Here is a 22,773-nt window from a genome sequence, read left to right on the forward strand (position 1 = left end):
TTGAAGGATTTAAAGCAGAGGAATGACCTAATCAGATTTCCTTTTTTTTTTTTTGAGACGGAGTCTCACTGTCACCAGGCTGGAGTGCAGTGGCATGATCTCAGCTCACTGAAACCTCCTTTTGGGTTCAAGCAATTCTCCTGCCTCAGCCTCCCAAGTAGTTGGGACTACAGGCGTGTACCACCATGCCCAACTAATTTCTGTGTTTTTAGTAGAGGCTGGGTTTCACCATGTTGGCCAGGATGGTCTCGATCTCTTGACCTTGTGATTTGTCCCCCTTGGCCTCCTAAAGCACTGGGATTACAGCCATGAGCCACCGCGCCTGGCCAGATTCACATTTTAACACGGTGCCCTTGACAACTGTTGGATGGATGTATTGAAGAAATTTAATGGTGGAAGTAGATGGGACTGTTGCAGCAGCCTGCATGAAAGGGGTTGGGGACATGACGGATGTGTGGCCATGGAGATGGAGAGACTTGCACAGAAACCTGCAGCTTGTAGCCCTGTTTGGACCTGGCATCAACAGCACCTGCTGATGGATGGGATGTGGAGGTTGAGGGAAAGGAAAGATCAAAGTTCTCTCCTACATCATCCACTTGATGAGCTGGATAGATGATGGAGCATTTACACTGCCTGAGGAGCCACGGAGGGAGTCGGGAAAGGGCATGGACTTGCATCTTACACGTGTTAAATGTGAGATACTTGTGCAGCATCCAAGTGGAGAACCCGGTATTCAGAGGAGAGTTCTGGGCTGGAGATGTAGATTTCAGAGTTACCAGTGTATAAATATGGTACCCAACCCCATGGCAACAGATGAGGTGACTTTTAGGAAAACAGTGTAGAGAGGAAAGAGAAGAGGGCCTAGGTCTGAGCCTTCAGGGACCCCAACATTTGGAACTGGATGAGGCAGAGTATTTTCTGCCCCTTTTTACTCTGACCATCTCCCATTCCATCTGGGCTAGCCCTAGGAGAGACTGCAAAGGGAAGCAATATTTATTTTAGTGCTTAATGTTGGGTTAGAAGCTACCGTAGAGATAATCTGTAATCCCAGCTACTTGGGAGGCTGAGAGGATCACTGGAGCCCAGGAGTTTGAGACCAGCCTAGGCAACACAGTGCAAGCTCATCTCTAAAAAAAAAAAAAAAAAAATTAGCTGGATATGGTGGCACATTACCTGCAGCCCAGCTATTCTGGAGGCTGAGGTGGGAGCATCGCTTGAGCCTAGGAGTTTGAGGCTTCAGTGAACTATGATTGTGCTACTGCATTCCAGCGTCGGGGACGGAAGGAAACTCTGTCTCTTACAAAAAGAAACTACCTTAGAGTTTCCAGTGCCTTACATACATACGTAATACAGAAGTTTCGGGGGAAATTTATTCATGACAGTGTGTTACTCCTCTTAGGGATAGTTATAGCTTTCAAGATCTACCTGAAGTGTGGGATCTTTGGTACTAGGTTGGTTGCCTGATAGATGTGGGACAAGGATGTTATTCCTTGAGCTGAATAGGTGGCAAAGCACTAGTAAGCCCTGTTGGAGGAACTGGGAATATGAGGGAATGTCCCCTCTCTCCCAGGAGATGGGGCAGTGCCTGGGGTTAGCTCTCTGAAGAGGAATTACCTGAGAGGCTCTTGTCCCTACGCTACCCACCCAGGTCTGTGATGATGAGTGGCACCACTACGCTCTGAACCTCGAGTTCCCCACAGTCACACTGTACGCTGATGGCATCTCCTTCGACCCTGCCCTCATCCATGACAATGGCCTCATCCACCCACCCCGAAGGGAGCCTGCTCTCATGATTGGGGCCTGCTGGGCTGGTAAGTCCCTCTGAGTGTCTCACTGAAGACTCCAGTGGTTTAGGATTTGGGAAGGGAGGTGGGCTGGTGAGGAGCAATGGCAGTTTGACCCTGTGGCTGAGGCTGCCTCATGTGTCTCTCGGCCGTTGGGCAGGGTGACTCTGAAGATCTCCATGGGAGGGGACCGCAGCCTCCCTCCCGTATCTCCCACTAATCCAGTGGGTCACCACCCCTGACTTGGAGGAATTACTTCCCAGGCATCCCCAGACTCTCTCTGTAACTCCAGCCAGTTTCCGCTTCGTTTCATCAAAGTGATGATGACTTTTCAAGGAGAGTAGCCTCTTAGAGTGTCCTCAGTCTTCCAACTTTTAAGCCATTAAAAAAAACTTTTCTCCTCTTGGGAGCGTGTGTGTGCACATGCATGTGTGTGTGCATGTGCCTGTCTTACCAGAGCCCACGTGTTTCCTCGGCAGCACATCATATTTGGGTATTTGACTACAACAGAGGCTGGAGAGGTCGGGACATGACAAAAGAAGGGTTGGAGCTGAGCTGAGAGGTTGCAGGTTACACATGGGCAGGTTCAGAGTTCCACGTGGGCATGAGAATATTCATGGAGATGAGAGGAAGATGTCTTAATCTCTCCACATCCCTGAGATCACCACCACTTTTTTTTTTTGTCCCCAGAGGAGAAGAGCAAAGAGAAGGAAAAGGGAGACAACAGTACAGACACCACCCAAGGTACTCCGTGTGTAAGAACTGGAGACCAGAGACTTCTCATCCCCACTTTCTGTTCTGAGATCCCTTTTCCACCCCAAATCCTACCCAGCCTGCAACAGCCTCCCCGGCCACCAGGGGGCAGAGCCTCCGAGAAATACAGCAAGGCAGGGGCTCCTGGAGTGGTAAAGCCAGAGGCAGCTGGGCTGGGTTCTGGGTGTCCCGTCCTGCCCGCAGAATGAAGAACGGGGCTCTCTCGCTGGCTTTCCACGTGGCAGAGGGGAGGTGGCAGGAGTCAGACACGCAGGAGGGGAAGGTCTGGGCATCTGTGAAGCTCGCTCACATCCATCCTGGTCTCCCTGCATGTCCCTGGAAAGACGTCCTGTCCTGCCGCCTCCCCCATTCTCCTGGTTTTTCCTCTTTCCTCCTGTTGGTCCTGTTTCCTTCTCTTCCTCCCTCTCATCTCTGCTTCTACTTTTCGCCCTTTTTCTTCTCCCCCTGGCTTCATTCTGTCTTCTGTTGTCTCCTTTCCCTGCCTTCTCCAGCCTCCCTGTATCTTCACTTCTCCCTCACCTCTCACTCTCTCTTTTTTTTTTCTCACATTTTTCCCATTTGTTTTCTTTCTCAACTCTTCTGCTTTTTCTCTCCTTTCCCTTTCTCTCAGCCTTCGTCCTTCTCCATCCTCCTTTCTTCTCACCTCCCGCCCTGCTCCTGTGTTCCTGCCCTAGGAGACCCCTTGCCGATCCACCACTACTTCCATGGCTACCTGGCTGGTTTCAGCGTGCGCTCAGGTCGCCTGGAGAGCCGCGAGGTCATCGAGTGCCTCTATGCATGTCGGGAGGGGCTGGACTATAGGGATTTCGAGAGCCTGGGCAAAGGCATGAAGGTATCGTCCCGTCCTCCAGCCCCGTTCTCCCTGGCATGCCCCCTGCCCCCACCCTTATCCCGCCCCTCTACCTCTGCCCCCTTCCTCTTCCACCTCCTGGCCCTGCTCTCAGCTGTCTGTGTCTGGGGCCCAGGTCCACGTGAACCCCTCACAGTCCCTGCTCACCCTGGAGGGGGATGATGTGGAGACCTTCAACCATGCCCTGCAGCATGTGGCTTACATGAACACTCTGCGCTTTGCCACGCCTGGCGTCAGGCCCCTGCGCCTCACCACTGCGGTCAAGTGAGTGTTGGGTGGGGCAGGGCAAATCATCCAGCAGAGCCAGACAGTGTCACAGCTCCTTGGCCTAAGGCGTCACCTAGGGCTAGCCATACCGCTCTCGTTTTTATGGATGAGGAGATTGGGTCCTCCAATGGAGAGGGTTGACCGCTGAAGGTCACATAGCAGTCAATATGGGTAGAAGAGTCTGGACTCCTGCCTGCTTTTGTAAATAGTTTTATTGGAACACAGCAGTGCCCGTGCATTTGCATATGTCTATGGCCACTTTCACACTGTGATGGCAGATCTGAGTAGTTGGGACAGAGATCATATGGCCCCCAAACAAAATATTTACCGTCTAATCCTTCACGGAAAAAGTTCGCTGACCTCTGAATTCATAGTGAGTGACTTTTGGAGTCTTTAAAAGGAGAATTGTAGATTATTTCAAGCTTTGAGTATATATGACATGTTTAAAAATACAGATAAACTGAGAGGCAATGAAAGGATGATAGTGAAGAACACTGAGTCTATTGCTAGCTTTTTAGCACTGAGCAATGCTGTTAAGTATTGATAGCAATACTGTCTAACTTGTGGAATTGCTATGATTACATGATATGATCTGGATCAAATGCCTAGCAGACAACTTATGCCGCTTAAATGTTGGTTTTTATTACAAGAAGACATTTTCACCCCTTATTGTGGTTTAAGAGCGGGTTTAGGAGATATTGCCATCTAGTGGGTGAATTACATGATTTAGGAGTCAGGATTTTTGTGTTCTAGTCTTGCTACGCCTCTCCCCGATTCTGCCTCAGATTCTCTGTGAGCTATATGAAGATAAACATCTCTAACTTCGCCCCTGTCCTGGGAGGGGTGGGTTTAGAGGGGAAAGGGTGCTAAGCCCTAGAGTATGACTGGGCGTGATTATCAGGCCTCACGCTTAGAGCTTCAGGTGTAGAGCTGAAGATCAGAGGCAGATGAGGTCACGTGGGCACCATGTCCCAGTCAGAGCTCCAGTTTATAAAGAGCTGTCATCCAGTTATGAAAGGCTTAATCCCTCAAAAGCCAAGGCATTGCCTCATACCCTCCAATGCTCAGGAGCCATGTCAGAAGGCAGGGCTCTGGTTTTTGGCCCAGGGTGGAGCTCTGCAAGGGGAGTTCCTGCAGGGGGAGGAGTTGACATTCTCTTTGCTGACTGGCTCATCTGAATTCCTCCTCTCTTCTTCATGCCCAGGATAGAGGTTCATCCAAGGGCTTGGAACCTGCCTTTGGTCCCTTTAGTAGAGGGAAGGGGCCTTGTTGTTTTCTCTGTGAGGTTAAGAAAGAGAGTTTTCATTTCTCCATTTCTAAGGTTACTACATGGTTGGTGTTGTGGTAATACTTCCCCGAGGTCATGGGAGAAAATATAGAGGTGTGTGTGTGTGTGTGTGTGTGTGTGTGTGTGTGTACAAGCATGTGTACGCAACAGAGACAGATACCTCCCTTTCCCTGATGCATTTCCTTGCCCCTGCCCATGTGGCATCCATAGCTTCCAGTTTTCAGTTCTTGGATCTCCATCTATTTAAAGCCAAATTTATGCAAGTACTTGGTCAAGGCCTAAATGCAGGTTTTCCTTAATTTTTTTTTTTTAAATATCTTCCTTGGAAAGCCCATCTACTGGTGGCATTGACCCCTGAACAGATGGACACCACATCTTTTTCTCCAGTTTTGTTCTCTTTCCACAACTCTTGACCTTCCACCTCTATCTAGAAGTTCCGCGAGCATCTCAACCGAATGAGCTCATGCTGAAATAATCAGCTGCAATGCTCAAACCAGCTCCTCCCCCTGAGCTCTCTCTGTAATGGCGTCTCTGTCCTTGCAGTCATCCAGAGCTTGAAACCTCTGAGTCATCTTTGATTCCTTCCTATCCTCCACTCCTCATCAGTTGCCAAGTTACCTGGACCCTGCCTCTGTGCTGGGTGTCTGGAATCTGTCTCCTGTTTCTTTTGCTGCTGTTAACTGTTCTAGCCCAGGTTTTATGACCTCTTATCTGGCCCATTGCCTCCTAACTAGCTGACCTATCTCTAGTCTTCTAATTTTATTTTTCCTCCACTCTGAGGCTGGGTGAGTGATCTTAAGTTGAGTTTTCATCATCACGCTTCCCTGATGAAAAAGATGTCCATGGCTTCCTCTTGCCCACTGCATAAAAATGTCAAATGTGCTAGGCGCAGGGGCTCACACCTGTAATCCCAGCTCTTTGGGAGGCCAAGGCGGGAGGATCACTTGAGGCCAGAAGTTCAAGACCAGACAGGACGATCAACAGGCTGCATGCCTATCGTCCCAGCTACTCAGGAGGCTGAGGTGGGAGAATCGCTTGAGCCCAGGAGTTCGAGGCTGCAGTGAGTTGTGATCGCACCACTGCACACCAGCCTGGGCAACAGAGTGGGACCCTGTCTCTAAAAAATTAGAGAGGGAAAAAAAGCCACATCTTACCATGGCATTTAAAGCCACCAGTCGTCTGGCTCCTCCTGGTTGTTTCTGCCTCTTATTCCCCTACTCTCCTTAGTAAGCCTCTTGCCATCCACTGTGGGTCAGTTCTACTCTCCTTCAAAGGCTAGCTCAGCTGCTACTTTCTCTGATCATTCCTACCTTCCTTTTCCAAACACCTTCCTCTTATCCTCCCCAGAAATAACCTCTCCCTCCCGTGAACTCTTGTGATGGTTTGTTTGTTCCACTCATATGGCGATGACCATATTTGCCTTTGTTTTAATGTTTGTGCGCCATGTCTAATCTCTCTACCAGACCGTTAGTGCCTTTGGGTCGGGCCTCCTATTCACCTTGGGATTCTGAGAGCAGCAGCCCAGCCCAGCATTGCTCATTGCAGGGAGGATGTCTGTTGGAACCTGTGCCTTCAGGATCATCTGGGATTGTTTCCCAAGGAGCTTTGCCCTAGGCCTATCTGTATGACAGTGCAGATTGTAGTAGGCCCTGCTCCGTGTGGCACAGGAACTCAGCACATTGTGGGCATTGGTAACTCCAGGGGCTCTGTGCTCATCATGCCTGCTGAGATTATGCCTTCTCCCTTTTGGCTCCAGCAGTCAAGCTGGGCATGCTCAGTAACACTAATAATCACAGTCCTCTCTGCAAAATCGTTTCCATTAGCACCAGCATATGGATCCGAGTCCCTGCTCCTGCATCACTAACTCCACTGTGGAGTTTGCCTGTTCAAGTGGGGCAACTTCTTTATAGATACATTTCCCGTGGTGCAAACCCAGGCCCCAAATGGTGCCTGTGGTTTAGTGGAAAAATCAGTGGACTAGGGTCTTGTGTGGTGGTGCATGCCTGTGGTCCCAGCTACTCAGGGGGCTGAGGCAGGAGATTGCTCGAACCCAGGCGGTGGAGTTTGCAGCGAGCTGAGATGGTGCTACTGCATTGCAGCCTGAGCGTCAGAATGAGACTCTGCCTCAAAAAAAAAAAAAAGGATCAGTGGACTTGGAAGGAGAAGAATGGTTTAAGCCTTGACTTTGACATATAATTTCTTTTGTGGCCCAGATGCTTCAGCTTTGGTTTCTTTCTTTTCCTTTTCTTTTTCTCTCTTTTCTTTTTTTTGGAGACAGGGTCGCCCAGGCTGGAGTGCAGTGGCATGATCTCATCAACTCACTGCAACCTCCGCCTCCCTGGGCTCAAGTGTTTCTCCCACCTCAGCCTCCTGAGTAGCTGGGACTACAGGAGCCCACCACCACACCTGGATAATTTTTGTGTTTTTTTTGTAGAGCCGGGGTTTCACAGTGTTGCCCAGGCTGGTCTTGAACTAAGCTCAAGGGATCCTCCTGCCTCAGCCTTCCAAAGTGCTGGGATTATAGGCATGAGCCACCATGCCCGGCCTGAGTTTTGGTTTCTTATCCCTATTTTGCAGCACAAAAATGAGGTTATAATAAAATAATATGGGAAAAATGCTTCGTAAACTAGCAAGGGCTATAGATTGTGAGGTGTTGTATTGCTGGTAAAAGGTGGGGCTGACAGTGATCTTGGGAGCGTCACTCCTGAGCAGCTATGCTGTTGTTTGGTCTGGCTCGGCGGAGTCCTCTAGGGTAGCTTGTCCTGCTGCCTGGATTCTCGAGCTTCATGGGACAGTGGATCTAGGTCCAAGGTGGTCAGACGATCTCACCTACCAAAGTGTGTTTCCCCAATATTGAAGAGAATGGAAGACACACCAAAGAGGAGGACATCCTCTGATAGACGTCCACACTCTACTTTTATTGTTGGATAATTTGGGCACATATGTGCCGGAGAGTGTACTGATCCCATGTATTTTTAAACTTCTGGGTAAAGAACTATGTGTGTATATGTAAATGTTTGCCAGTTCCATTTGTTATATTTTTCATTGGAATAGGATTTATAGGTACTCCATAATCCTGGGGTAGGGCATTGATGGTGTGATCACACCCACAGGTTGGGGTTACCTGACCTGTCCTTGACATTTCCTTGGTGACATTCTACTAGGGAAGGCTGTGTCTCCCTTCAACTGCTGTGGGGGTTGGGGTGCAGGGACATGACCCCCTTTCTTCCCCTGCCACTCCCTGACATGAGATGCTCTATGATAGACGTAGAGGCTGGGGTGGGGAAGTGAAACAGAATGCAGGTTTTCAGGGAGGAAGTGTCGGGGTCACATGCTGCTTCTCCTCCTTTCTCACGTAGGTGCTTCAGTGAAGAGTCCTGTGTCTCAATCCCTGAAGTGGAGGGCTACGTGGTGGTCCTTCAGCCCGATGCTCCCCAGATCCTGCTGAGTGGCACTGCCCATTTTGCCCGCCCAGCTGTGGACTTTGAGGGACCTGAGGGGGTCCCTTTGTTCCCTGATCTTCAAATCACCTGCTCCATCTCTCACCAGGTGGAGGCCAAAAAGGATGAGAGCTGGCAGGGCACAGGTAAGGACGACTCTGGGGAGTAACACCATCCAGAGAACCAGCCAGTGTCTGGAGCCAGAGTGTGGGAGAACTCTTGGGGATGGAAGCAGAAAGCGACTCCATCCTGTGTTTGTTTGACTGAACAACTTACCTTTAAGAAGGAGAGCAAGTGGGAAACCCGTGGGTGGAAGTGAATTGTTGCATAATGATATTCTTGAAAATGACGCTGCCTTCCCTTTCCCTGACCCTGGAAAGGGAGGGAGAGTGGTGATGAAGTGATGGCTGGGTCTCAGAGCCCCTGTGGGCCCTTTGGCTCTGACCCAGACCCTACTCTCTCCAACCCAGTGACAGATACACGCATGTCGGATGAGATTGTGCACAACCTGGACGGCTGTGAAATCTCTCTGGCGGGGGATGACCTGGACCCTGAGCGGGAAAGCCTGCTCCTGGACACAAGCTCCCTACAGCAGCGAGGGCTGCAGCTCACCAACACGTCCGCCTACCTCACCATTGCTGGTCAGTGGGGCCTCAGGGCCTGTCCTCTGTGTGTGCCTTTCCCCGTAAGTAAGCACCTGGGAAGCCCACAGGGTCCTCCCTCCCATCCAGGGATGTGGACAAGTGCCGTTTTGCATTTTCTCTGCCTGGAAGATCCTCTGGCTTCCAGATTGTCCCTAGGGGAGGTATGCCGGGTTTAGGCTCTGAACGTTTCTCTTTCTGCTCCTGTCCCTAGCCTAGCTCACCTCCGCTTCTGGTCCCACTCCTGTTTCCATTCAGGCTTCTCACCTTCCTTTCCTCCTTTGGCCAGCTTTCTAACCCTCTAGCCGTTTGTTGCTGGTCACCTGTGTCTTATAGCTCACTAATCTCACGCGCACACCAGAGCTTTACAACAAGTGCTTAACTCTTAGTGGGAGTGATGATTTGGTAGTTTCCAAAGGAAGCCAGGAGGGAGAATGGAGAAGATAGAGATAACCAGTTCCCTCCTTTTTCCACTCCTCTCCAGGGCTCACTGAGGACTTCTGTGTTTCCCCCTTTCTCAGATTCCCTCCTGCTTGCCATCTCCCTTTCGGTCTTTCAGGATATCTTTTTTTTTTTTTTTTTTTTTTTTTTTTTTTCCTTTTGAGACGGAGTCTCGCTCTGTCACCCAGGCTGGAGTGCAATGAAACGATCTTGGCTCATTGCAACCTCTGCCTTTCTGAGTTCAAGCGATTCTCCTGCCTCGGTCTCCTTAGTAGCTGGGACTTCAAGTGCCCGCCACCATGCCTAGCTAATTTTTTTATTTTTAGTAGAGATGGGGTTTCAGCATATGGCCAGGCTGCTCTCGAACCCCTGACCTTGTGATCCGCACACCTCTGTCTCCCAAAGTGCTGGGATTACGGGTGTGAGCCACCGTGCCTGGCCCAAGATGTCTTTACATCCTTCTTTCCATTTCTCCTCAGAAGCTACAGAACAGGAAATGGAGCCTTGGTCTCTCCATGCTAGTTAGGCAGAGTGGGCGGGGAGGGAGAGGAGCTTCTCTTCCTTTGACTTCAGTTCGCCCCTCTGCAGAGATAGGGCTGACCCTCTTTACAGCTTGTGTGGTGTCAGCTGGTGGGAGTCCAGGAGAGAGGGTTCTGCCTCCACTGGCCCCTGCCCTGAGGTGCTTCCTCATCTCCAGGGGTGGAGAGCATCACTGTGTATGAGGAGATCCTGAGGCAGGCTCGTTATCGGCTGCGACACGGGGCTGCCCTCTATGCCAGGAAATTCCGGCTTTCCTGCTCAGAAATGAATGGCCGTTACTCCAGCAATGAATTCATCGTGGAGGTACCCAGAAAGTCTCTCCTTCTGCAGTTACCCACCCCTGGAAAGGAGCCGGGGTGGCGTGGACTCAAAATGTTAGTGTGTGGGCATGGACATGGCAGCATGGAAGGCTGCGGGACCTTGCAATGGGTGGAGATGGGAAGGAGATGGGAGCAATAGTTAGGAGATGGGGCTGGGCTCTAGAGAGGTGGGGTAGGACCTGGGGAGAAGCATGTGTGCCCATGGAGCCCTCCCTCTGCCCAGGTGAATGTCCTGCACAGCATGAACCGGGTTGCCCATCCGAGCCACGTGCTCAGCTCCCAGCAGTTCCTGCACCGTGGTCACCAGCCCCCACCTGAGATGGCTGGACACAGCCTGGCCAGCTCCCACCGAAACTCCAGTACGTAAGCCTGGGTGGGGCTGGACAGGGAGGGGTGGGTGGCAGGGGAGTGGGTTGGAACAGGTATCCTCCCCCTCCACCTCTGGGAGCGGACAAGTGGAGTGGAGCAATGGGTTCTTTTCCCTGCAGTACCTGCCTCAGTTGACAGCTGTGGACCAATTCCTCTTTCTCTTTGGATCATTCACTTTCCCTTGTGAAGAACATGAGTCTTGTGTCATTTTGGGGTGCATATGCTTGGAGCCATTAAGTCAATGTGGGTTTAGGTGTCTTTGTTATTCCTGATGATGTCTCCCTCCCCAGCCCCAAGCAATATCAAATTAGCCCTGGACCAGGAATTCTCTGTGGTGAAGCTATCAAGTAGTTACTAAGCACATAGTAGGTGCTTAGTAAATAACTTGATATTACTTAGTAAATAGTTGATATGTGCTAGCACTGTCTGTAAATGATATACATGATTTATACGATAGATACAGTCCTTATCCCCAAGGAGAGAATTGGTACTATTACTTGTCTAATTGTGTGCTATGTGCACAGTCACAAGATTATTTCTAAAACAAAATATGCAAATATGCAAAGCATTACGTTCAGATGGAGTACTGCCCTTTGAAAGCAATTTGGCCAGGGTCCCAAAGGTCCCCAGTCATGGTCCTTTACAAAGGGTGCAATTTTATCTTCTACTTTTGAGTTGCATAATTATAGAAAAACTAGAAAATATCAATAAAAAAAAGAAAAATCAGGCCAGGCGCAGTGGCTGACGCCTGTAATCCCATTACACTGGGAGGCTGAGGCAGGAGAATCACTTGAGCCCAGGAGTTTAAGACCAGCCTGGGCCACATAGTGAGACTCTGTCTTTACAAAAAAAAAAAATAATAAAAAAATAGCTAGGCATGGTGGTGTGTGCCTGTAGTTCCAGCTACTTGGGAGGCTGAGGTAGGAGGATCGCTTGGGCCTGGGAGGCCGAGGCTGCAGTGAGCCATGATCACGCCACTGCACTCCTGTGTGGGGGACAGAGCAAGATGCTGTCTCTGTCTCAAAAAAAAAAAAAAAAAAAAAAAAAAAAAAAAAGAAGAGGAACAACAGGAAGAAGAAAAAATCAACCATAATTCCATCGGAGAGGAAACCACTGATGATATATTATGTTCCAGTCTTTTTTCTATGCCTGTTTTTTTCTTTTTAGAAAGTTAGGATTAACTTATTTTGTAACCTGATACTTACATTTCATATTATAAAACAAGCATTCTCTCACATTATTAAGGAGCAAATGCATGCAAATGATGCTGATGTTCCTGAAAGTGATTTTTGGAACCCTTTTTAGAATTGCTTTCAGAGCCGATTTATGAGGCGCGTTTGTTTTGTTACTTTTTGGACAGTGTTACTCAACTTCATCATCCACGTTTGCCAAAGTTGGCTCTGGATATAATTTTAAGTTTTTAAACATTAAACCTACTCTCAAAGGCCATAGATCAGTCACTTTTGAAAAAAGTCAAAAGGTTGTGGCACAGGCTCTGAAGGCAATTCTCGAAGGAGTCCATTTTCTTGGAAGAAGTTTGTGGTCTCTGAACACTATGTAAAAGTACAGAACTTATTTCAATATGCGATGTAGTAATAATGATAACAAACACAGGCGCTCTCACAGTGTGGCCAGCGCCATGCTGGGGGGATTAAGCATATTAACTCATTTAGCCATCACAAACAAACAATGAAATGGGTACTAGAATTATCCCCTTTACAGGCAAGGAAACAGAGGCACAGAGAGTTCAAGTGCCTTTCCCAAGTTCACACAGCTACAAAGTAAGTGTAGCCAGGGTTTGAATCCAGGCAGCGTGATTCCAGTCTGTGCACTAACCATTGTCCTCACCCCTCTCCCCAGATGTCTCATTACTTTAGAGTTGAACATAATTAGGGGGAGCCCCTGAGGGACTTCCCAGGGTTTTCTGACTGAGGCCAGCTCCTCTGATGCCCCCAGGATTCAGTCTGACTTCCTCTCGTCATGCAGTGACCACTACCTAGACTGTCTCTCTCTCTTTTTTTTTTTCTTGAGACAGGGTCTCACTCTGTCACCTGGGCTGGAGTGCAGTGGCGCAATCTCAGCTCACTGCAACCTCTGCCTCCCGGGTTCAAGTGATCCTCCTGTCTCAGCCTCCTGAGTAGCTGGTACTACAGGCGCCCACTACCACGCATGGCTAATTTTTGTATTTTTAGTGGAGATGGGATTTCACCATATTGGCCAGGCTGGTCTTGAATTCCTGACCTTGTGATCCACCCACCTCAGCCTCCCAAAGTGCTGGGATTACAGGCGTGAGCTGCTGTGTCCATCCATGCTGTCTCTTCTGTTTTCTTTTTTCTGTGACTGGCTCCCTTCCTCCTTGCTCTCTCTGCAAACAACTGCAGAGACTTTTGGGAGTGGGAGACAGGGTCTTGTTCTGTCGCCTAGTCTGGAGAGCAGTGGTGGTAATCATAGCTCGCCACAGCCTCAAACTCCTGAGCTCAGGTAATCCTCCTGCCTTAGCACCCCCAAGGAGCAGATGCATGCCACTATGCCTGGCTATTTTTCAGATTTTTCTGTAGAGACAAGGTCTCAGTTTGTTGCTCAGGCTGGTCTTGAACTCGGGGGCTCAAGCTGTCATCCTGGCTCAGCTTCTCAAAGTGCTAAGATTACAGGTGTGAGCCACTGCACTTGGACTTACGGAGGCCCTTTCAGTGTTCTACTGTGATTCACTATAGCAAGTAGGTGGAAGTGGGGATGAGGCGGAATATGAGGCATAACCAAGCTGCAAAGGTTCAACGAAGTTTCACACAGTATTTGGTCAATAGAGACATGTTAGCAAACGAAACTTATTTATTTTAAATAAACTCTTGAGGGCAGCTGTATATTTTTTTTCCTTCTTGTGATTCAGTAGCACTTTCTCCAGCTCTTTCATTGGGGATCATTGCACTCAATCTTCTCTGGGTTGAATCCGGACTGGTGAGATTCTCGATCCTTACTTTCTTTGGCATGAGGCCCCAGGTGAGGGACTTCTTGTTTTAAGTGCCCAGAACCTTCTCCCCTGGGTGTCTAGCTGCCCTGCATGGGCTGGCCTGGCAGGCAGCGTTTGTCACCGCTCAGCCCCTAGAGCAGTGTCTGTACGTAGCACCCTTTCACCTCTACCCAGTGAAGTCCAGTCTCCCCATCCTTTGTTCTGAGCTCATGTCTAGGCTGATCAAGCTTCCCTCAGATTTCAGTTGAGAGCAGCAGTCTCCCTTTGCCTCTTCTCTTATTTTGGCCTGAGTAGGACACAGAGTTTGTAGCTTCCCTGAGGGCGCTGGTGATTGATATGCCTGAGCTGATGGGCCATCCACGCATGAAGCCCCTTCCATGTGCCTTTTCTGACTCTGCCAGGTGTTCCCTCCCTTTGTGTTGTGGTTTCACAATATCAAACCATTCTAAACATGCAGAAGCAGTGAGAGACAGGTACATTGCCATCCAGTGGGACAGAGACCCATCACTCTAAATCTCCTAAGTGCACTAGACAAAGAGAGATCAGCGTGAACTGGAACAGTCAGGGGAGATTTTGTGGCACATGTCGAGTTTCAGCTTGGACCTGATGTATAGAAGGGATTTTTGGACGGGCATGAGAGAGAATGAGAATTTGAGAACTGGGGGTAGATGGGTGGTTAGGGGTGTTTATGGTTAGAGAGAATAAGGTTGGTTGAGAAGAGTGGGCCAAGGTGATGAGGAAATTATGCATCTACTCATATCAAATGTTGATGCCTATCACAATCACCCGGGGAGCTTTAAAATCTCTTGGCACCTAAATTACACCCCAGAATGGCTAGGGGGTGGGAGCCATGTATCGGTGGTTTTTAAAAAATTCCATGTGATCTTTAAAAGTTTGAGAATAATTTCCCTCCTTTGTTTCCTGCAAGGATCTGAAGCTTTGCAGAAAGAGTTACAAAGCAATAGGACAGAAAGAAAATGAATTAGGAAGTCAGGAGGAAAAGGTAATGATGAAATAACGTTCAGATGAAGCCAGGGAATAAAGTTAGCTCATCGCATACATTCTATGAGATGCTGTGCAGTTGCTACTATGGGCCAGAATTTTGATTCTGAGCTGCTTTGAAGCTAAAGCAAAAGGAAATCTGAGCAGTTCTGAAAGCCGTGACAGGAGCCAAACTATTTCATGAGAAGCCGTGGGATGTGAGCAGAAAGACGTCTCTCCCGAGGCTGTTCATAAAGAGGGCACCGTGTGGGGCCGTGGAGAAGGCTTTCAACAGTGTCCTCACAATCCCGTGGGCCATTTGCTAAATCACCCCTTAATACTGGCTCTGAATGTCATTCAAGGCCAGAATTAACTGCTCAGATCTCATGTAGCAAGAAAAGTTGACCGTACTTCTTAAATTCTTGATTTTTATCTGTAGCTAATTAAAAAATCCTCCCATCTCCCTGGCCTCCTGACTCATCTTAAACTAATTAACCAGACTTGTTTGGTTATAGATAGAGTGTCTGCATTTTGTCTTTGCTGTGGTCATTTCTTATTGTCCTGGCAATCAACTTGTCATTTCCTTCATTAGGCCAGGCGCTCGGAGGGACACTGCATTGATGAAGGCACAAACCAGCTTTAGCTTGTCATCGTTGTGTGCTTAGAGCAAGTTCACCCACTTTGGCCTCCGCTGAGGGCGGGGTCGCCACACCTAGAGCCTGGGCTTAGCCACGGGGCCCATCTGCCAGTGGAGGCACTGGCCCTGGGTCTGGGCTGTTGACATGGGGATCTGGGAGGCATTATTTCCTGCAGATGGGCAGAAGAGGCAGCTCTGTCCCCTCCTTCTTCATCTCCTGTTCCCAGGCAGTTGGGAAATACTGATCTAGCCAGTCCTGTCTTCACCTTCGAACCAGTGTCTGGGAAGCATGCCCCAGCACGGTCTGCTGTAATTGGCTAGTGGCCTCAAGTGGGCAGTGGGTCGGGTCAGGATGGGGACCAACTTGGCAGACAGCCATCAGGGCGGCCTCAGGAGGCGTGTGGCCTGCCAGGGAGCGTATTCTCCGCACACCTGGTTGGGCCCGGAGTGCGTGGCAGCTGAGTGTGCTGGCTGCTGGAAAGAGGGGTGCTGCAGCAGTGTGTGGGTGTGGGTGTGGGTGTTGGGGGGCTCCTGGGCCGGGGGCTTCTCTGCGCGCTGCTCGGTCTCTTGACACATGAGTCTCAGGCTGTAGGTAATTCGAGTACGGGGCTGGGATGGGATGTGTGTATGTTTCTAGGGGCTTGCTTGTGTGACTTTAGGTCTGTGTGTGTTTGGGGAACACATACATGGAATAGTCCCTTAGCTACGGGACTGTCCAGGGTGGAGCCGCTGTGCATTTATGGTGGACTGGGGTGTGCACCCATGTGGGGAGTAGTGAGCCAGCTGCCTGTGAGGGCCCTGGGCCTGGGGGTGCATGTGTGGGGTCTCTACCTCCACCTGCTGTCCCTGGGGCTGCGGGCTTTCCTGCTTTGCATCCTTGTGCTTCTCCGAGAGCTGTGTGTGTGTGTGCTGGAGGCAGGCAGGGCTGTGTTCACGGCGGCTCGCTCTGTGGCCCTCATGGCCCATGCCTGTAGTGTCTACATCTTCCTTCAGGGGGTCGCCTGGGCTGCCCAGCTGGTGGGGAGCTGGGTGACATTGCCCATATGGCTCTACTGTGCCTTGCTGGAGACCCTCAGAAGCGTTCCTTTACTCCCGCTGTGTGAGGAGGTGGCCAGGTGGCTGGTGTGGGCCGGCATGCAGGCTGGCAGAGGCCTGGCTCGGGTGTGGGGTGTGGCGACCTTTGTGCAGCTGTGCGCTCACACGGTCTTCCTGGGCATGTACCTGTGCGTGCACATCTGCTTTGCTGCCATCAGCTCCAAGGTCCGTGTGAGAGTGCACGCACCGTTCTGTGTCTCACTGCCCTTCAGGGTCCATGCCCCCCTGAGCTTGGGCATCAAAGTGGGGCTGCAGGGCCGGAAGCAAGGGAGGGCCACAGGGGAGGCCAGTACACCTCAGAGGGAGAGGCTGGGGAAGCAGAAACCCCAGACGTCCTGGAGCCTCCAGCCCGCCAGGAGAAGGGAGGTGTCATGGAGCAGGAGAGAGCTCAGTCCAGGTGGGTAAGGGAAGGGGCTGTTCTGTGCCCATTAGACTTGTCCCCAGCCTCAGGTGCTAGTGCCCTCTTCCTGCTGCCAGCCCAGCCATGGAGCCTGGGTCTCCTCCTGCACAGCCACCCCTGTGTGGCGGCCCCTCTCCTCCCTCACTGGGTACTGGCGCCTCCTTCCTAGGCTGAGTGGTCTCTGGGGAAGGCACAGGTGGATGACGGGCGGAATTTAAATGCTTGCCCTCTGTCCTCTTCGAACAGGGCCATTCATCCAGAGCCCTTCTCCTCTTCGGCCCTTGCCTCTCTGCCCTCTGTGTTTGCCCCTTTGCCTGGCAGCACTCCCTTCCTCCCCTTTCGTCTCCCGCCCTTCCTGCTGGGCTGTTTCTCTCCCGGCTTCTCCAGGTGTTCCTCTCTTCTCGGCCACTGTGGGGTCTGCCCTGGGACTCCCTTGGCCCTGGCTACCTCTCTTCCTACCCAGCCCCCTGTCTGAGTGCGCCAGGTGTGCCTGGCCATGCTCTGCTCACCCCCGTGCTCTCCCTGCAGTGATCCCCAGCGCCGCGACCCTCATCATTGTGGTGTGTGTGGGCTTCCTGGTGCTCATGGTCGTCCTGGGCCTGGTGCGCATCCACTCCCTTCACCGCCGCGTCTCAGGGGCCGGCGGGCCTCCAGGGACCTCCAGTGACCCCAAGGACCCGGACCTCTTCTGGGATGACTCAGCTCTCACCATCATTGTGAACCCCATGGAGGTGAGCAGCCCGGGGAATGGGGGTACTGTACGGTCAAGACTGCGGAGCACACACGTCGAGGACTCCTGAGGAGGGGCAGGCCCGGGGTGGAGGCTGTTTGCAGAGCTGCCGTGAGCAGCAGGGAAGAGAGGTTCGGGAAGGGAAGAGGTGAGCAGGGGTTAAAGGGACTGAAAGAGAGGTTGGGGTGTGTGCAGGCCACCGGTCCGTTTTCCTCTCTGTTGCCACTCTCCAGTCCTACCAGAATCGGCAGGCCCGTGTGGCGGGGGCTGCCGGGGGCCAGCAGGAGGACGAGGACAGCAGTGACTCGGAGGCAGCCGACTCCCCCAGCAGTGACGAGAGACGCATCATCGAGACCCCCCCACACCGCTACTAAGGCGACATCTCTCCCCATGCAGAGGGAGAATTCTGCCCTGGTGAAACAGACACTCCAGACGTGGGAGAACAGAGACCAAGAGGGAGAGGGGCTTCAGAACCAGTCCTCCTTTCATCTCAAAACCCCAGGGGGCCTCTGGAGTCCGCCCTGCCCCTCCCCGGGCCCCTATTCCTGGCCTCTGGGCTGTGTCATGCTCCCGGTGTGCCCCTGGCACCAGGGCTGGCTGCATTGGAAAGTGGGCTGAACTTCGGCTGCTGTTCTAGCCCCAATGGCAGCTGCCTCCTTAGCACTCACTGTGTTGGGGAGGGGGTGACGGTCACAATGGCTGGGGCTGGGGCTGGGGCTAGGGTGGAGTTGAAGGAAACCCTCTTCTCTCCCTTCCCTTCTCTCTCCTGCCCGTGGGAAGCCTCTCTCCCTCTGCAGGGCTCCCTCAGCTGGGCTGTCCCTGCGTCTCTTATGACCCCCCCCCACCTCGTTTCCATTTCAGTCTGGGGACCCTGCTTTTCCCTCCTTCCCAACTTCCTTCCTTTCTTGTCCTCTTTCCCCTCCTGCCCTTGCCGTCCTGTGGTCCTGCAGCCCCGGCCCTTCCTCTGTGACCCGGTGTAGGCAGGTTTCAGGGACGGGAGGGAGTGTGAGGGCCCCAGGGGGAATTATATATAATGTATATTTTTTCAATGTTGTCGTGAGTGCAGCCCCTGTGTTCCCGTGTGCAGTTCACGGCCCTGTGTGTGTGTGTGTGTGTGTGTGTGTGTGTGTGGCATCGTCATGTCCTGGGGCAGGGGGCGGGGAGATGGGTGTGGTGAGGGAGGGGACATATCCCAGGGTTTTCAAATAAAACAATCAGAAAAAAAAAATATCTCAGTGAGGCTCCTCCGGTCTGCCTGGTCCTGTGTTGGTGTGGGTGGAGGCTCTGGGGCCTCAGGGGCTGTTTGGGTCTCTGCTCAGGGCTGACGTGAGGTAGGCAGGGCTGGTGATCTTGGGGTCCTGACTGACTAAGTCTCCAGGATACCAGGTCACCTGTAAAGTAAGCCAGGGCAGATGGTTCCCATGCCGCCTTCCCTCAGCACCCCCTGGAAAAGTATAGAAGATTCAGGGAACACCACGGACACCTGGGAGGATGCTCAGTGTCTTGTAGGGCCACCCCCAACCCTGCCCCACTGCTTGGAACGTTTTGCCTGTGTACACGGACCGCCTGTGTACACGGACTGCCTGCCGGGCATCCCCAGGGAGAAGGCAGGTAACCCTGCTATTCGTACCAAAGGGATCCGGAGAATGTTCCTGGGCTGAGCCCTCCCTGCTGGCCAAGGCTCAGCTCTCAGACCCAGGGGATGTCTGCCTGCCTTCCCCATGTCCTCGTGGTCACCTCACATGGCTGCTGAGTAGCCTCCACCCTCTCCACGCTGGCCCAGCCCCTGGCCTGACAGCAGGCAGAGTCTGGCCCTTCCACGGCCTTTTGGACCACTGGTTACTTCTCTGACCTAGGTCTGACTTAAGCCCCAGGTGGTAAAGGATGGTAACCAGGAGAAATTATTTCAGAAGAGTGAACTGTGCTGGTGGGAGCATCCCTCCGGCACTGTCCTGGCTGGGAAAAATACCAGGGATGCAAGTCTTGGTTTCTTCCTGCAGCATGAGAGGTTAGGGGATCCTTAGGCTCTTCCTGGTTCTCTGCGGTTGCCTGTAGCACAGTTGGGGTGGAGGTGGGCTCTCTGCCTGATGTCCGTTCTGACATTGCCCATGGCGGCAAACTCCCAGCTGTGTGTTGATGCCTCCATGTTTTTATCTCCCACCTAGACCTCTTTCCTGCTTCATATTTACAGCTACTTATTGGCATATCCACCTGCCCTTCCTGTGAATTGGACTCCACCTTTCCCCAATTTCTCTGTGACCTATCTCTATCACCTTTCACCCATTCACCTATGCCAGAAATCTGGGAGTCAGTCTAGATCCCTCCCTCTTCCTCAACCCCATGGCCAAATGGTGATGAAATCCTGTCATTCCTACTCCTTAAAATCTCTCCGATAGGTCTTTTGCTTTCGATTCCTCCTACTGCTGCCACCACCTTGACCCGCACCCTCGGTGATTTTGCCTGGTCTGTGGCAAGAGCCTCCCAACTGCCTCCCACCTGCCTCCCACCTGCCCTCATCTCCTGCCCACCTGCCTCCCGCCTGCCTCCCACCTACCTCCTACCTGCCCCCCACCTGCCCTCATCTCCTGCCTCCCACCTGCTTCCTGCCTGCCTCCTGCCTGCCTCCCACCTGCCTCCCACCTGCCCCACACCTGTCCTCATCTCCTGCCTCCCACCTGCCCTTACCTGCCTCCCACCTGCCTCCTGCCTGCCTCCCACCTGCCTCCTACCTGCCCCCCACCTGCCCTCATCTCCTGCCTCTCACCTGCCCTCACTTGCCTCCCACCTGCCTCCTACCTTCCTCCCACCTGTCCTCATCTCTTGCCTCCCACCTGCCTTCTGCCTGCCTCCCACCTGCCTCCCACCTGCCCTCATCTCCTGCCTCCCGCCTGCCCTCACCTGCCTTCCACCTGCCTCCTGCCTGCCTCCCACCTGCCTCCCACCTGCCTCCCACCTGCTCTCATCTCCTGCCTCCCACCTGCCTCCTGCCTGCCTCCTGCCTGCCTCCCACCTGCCCTCACCTGCCTCCCACCTGCCTCCCACCTGCCCTCACCTGCCTCCCACCTGCCTCCCACCTGCCTCCTGCCTGCCTCCCACCTGCCTCCCACCTGCCCTCATCTCCTGCCTCCCACCTGCCTCCTGCCTGCCTCCTGCCTGCCTCCCACCTGCCTCCCACCTGCCCTCACCTGCCTCCCACCTGCCCCCCACCTGCCCTCATCTCCTGCCTCCCACCTGCCTCCCACCTGCCTCCTGCCTGCCTCCCACCTGCCTCCCACCTGCCCTCATCTCCTGCCTCCTGCCTGCCTCCTGCCTGCCTCCCACCTGCCTCCCACCTGCCCTCATCTCCTGCCTCCCACCTGCCTCCCACCTGCCCCCCACCTGCCCTCATCTCCTATACCTTGCTCTATTCCAACTCGTCCTCAACTCTGGATCTCAGTGGCCTTTCTCAACTGCAACCCCAGTTGGACCACTCTCCTGTATGGCACCTTCCCCACCTCCCTGTCAGGCCTGGGTTGAGTCCTGAAGCCTCGGCGGTCCCCTGAGCCCAGGTGGGGCAGGTCCTGCCTCCCTCCTTCTCCGGCCTCTTTGCTGCCGCCACTCCTGCACCCCCGTGGTGGGTCACAGAAATCACGCATGCTTCCCACACGCACCCTGCTCTTCCTCGCCCCTGTGTGTGCATGTAGTGTTCCCTCTGCCTGGCACATATTTTACCCATCTGGCAGTCTTCTACTATCACTGAAGACCCAGTTCAAGAGTTTCCTCTTCCAGGAGTTCTGCTGCGCTCGGGCACCCCGTATTCACACCTCCATGACAGCGCTGCCTACGCGGCTGTGGGACATGTCTGTCTCCCCACAGAGTCTCTGGATCCCCAGCAACTTGCAAAGGGCCAGGCACACAGCAGGGGCTCCATCAGTGGTGAGGTGATGTGTATGGTTCTCAGGCTCAGAGAAGACTCACTGGTAGGAGGAAAGAGGAGAGTTGCATTGGTGGCCCACGGCATGGGAGGTCCCAGGACTGAGCCTGGCCAAGCAGACACTCCGTAGCAACCTCTCCCGTAGTCTGGGTCTACCTAGATGCAAAGCTGATGTTCTGCAGTCTGTGGCCACACTGCTTAGGAGGCCACCCTGCCTGTCTACCCGGAGTCCTTCAGAGGCTCAAAACGTCACAGCCTTGAGACATCTGAGAGCTTTGCCTCTCAAAGGGCCTTGAGAGAGTGTTTGTATTTATAGTTTGGGGTCCTGAATTTCGGTGGGTGTTCAGTCCCCTCCTCCCTCCTGTCGTCCTCCTAGTCCTCACTCACCCTGTCTCAGAGACACAGCTTCCCAGGAAGAGGAGCAGAAGCCAGGTGGGGTCTACTGTTAGTGTGTGTGTCCTTGGAGCCCCTGCCCTGTCATTGAGACTTGAGTCTCGGGGGTCCTTATTCACCTCCAGTTGAAGCCTCAGGGGCAGGGGCGGTGGGTGAGAAGGCAAGCTTACCACGAACTCTGCCTCCCTCTTGATGCACACATCCCTGCAGACCCCACAAGGTAGCATCTGTCCTTCAGCCTTGGCCTGGCTCGTGGCCTTCCTGGATTGGCTGTCTCTGGGGCTGGACATGGGTTTTCTCTTAAATGGCTCCACTCTACCTGAGATTCCTGGAAATGCTCTTCAGAATTAGAAGCTGTGACTACCGATTATGTCTTCTGGGCTAACCTTTCCTGGCCCTCCTCTTCACCTTCAGTGTTTGACACGCAGGTCTCAGCCCATGATCAGCACATCTCCCCGAGTGACTACTGGGCTCACTGAGAGGTCATGCGGGGTGGAGGTTCACATGGGCACTGGAGGCCTGCAGAAGACCTTGAATTCCTTGTGCTACCACACGTCCTGAACTTCTGCTGTCACTTGCTGACTCCCCTCCCTCTCTCAATCTCTGCCTGTCTCTGACACATGCACACTCGAATACACACTGAACATGGGATCAGGCTTGAGGCAGGAGGCCAGCTCCCGTGACGCAGGGAAAGGACAGCAGGCAGGATTCTGCATGGGTGTTTATTTTCTTGCTCAAGATCTCCTGGAAAGATGTTTCCTAATCTCCCTCCAAGAAGCTGGAAAAGCCTGGGGCTGTCGGGACCCAGTCAGGGTTTCCAATTCACCTATTCCCAATTTAATTTGAAACAGCAAACACATTTTCCTTGGCATCACTCAAATCGTTCTTTCTGCAATGGAAGCCTGTTTTCCTCATAAGTCCACTCTGCAGTGAAAATTAATT

The 22,773-nt window shown here is 52.6% G+C and overlaps 1 protein-coding gene across 1 annotated transcript in view; it reads left to right on the forward strand.

Moving 5' to 3' along the window:
• The window catches only part of CLSTN3 (calsyntenin 3), a 29,350-nt gene extending 10,597 nt beyond the window's left edge, over positions 1-18,753 (forward strand). Inside the window, exons 9-18 of the mRNA XM_003944867.4 lie at positions 1,649-1,811; positions 2,475-2,528; positions 3,233-3,390; positions 3,524-3,672; positions 8,323-8,549; positions 8,874-9,044; positions 10,183-10,328; positions 10,569-10,704; positions 17,324-17,526; positions 17,759-18,753. Coding sequence (XP_003944916.1) covers positions 1,649-1,811; positions 2,475-2,528; positions 3,233-3,390; positions 3,524-3,672; positions 8,323-8,549; positions 8,874-9,044; positions 10,183-10,328; positions 10,569-10,704; positions 17,324-17,526; positions 17,759-17,899 — 1,548 coding nt within the window. The 3' untranslated portion in view covers positions 17,900-18,753. The remainder of the gene's footprint in view (positions 1-1,648; positions 1,812-2,474; positions 2,529-3,232; positions 3,391-3,523; positions 3,673-8,322; positions 8,550-8,873; positions 9,045-10,182; positions 10,329-10,568; positions 10,705-17,323; positions 17,527-17,758) is intronic.
• The last annotated feature ends 4,020 nt before the right edge of the window (positions 18,754-22,773 follow it).

This window comes from Saimiri boliviensis, chromosome 7 (assembly GCF_048565385.1).
Source record: "Saimiri boliviensis isolate mSaiBol1 chromosome 7, mSaiBol1.pri, whole genome shotgun sequence".
NCBI lineage: Eukaryota > Metazoa > Chordata > Mammalia > Primates > Cebidae > Saimiri > Saimiri boliviensis.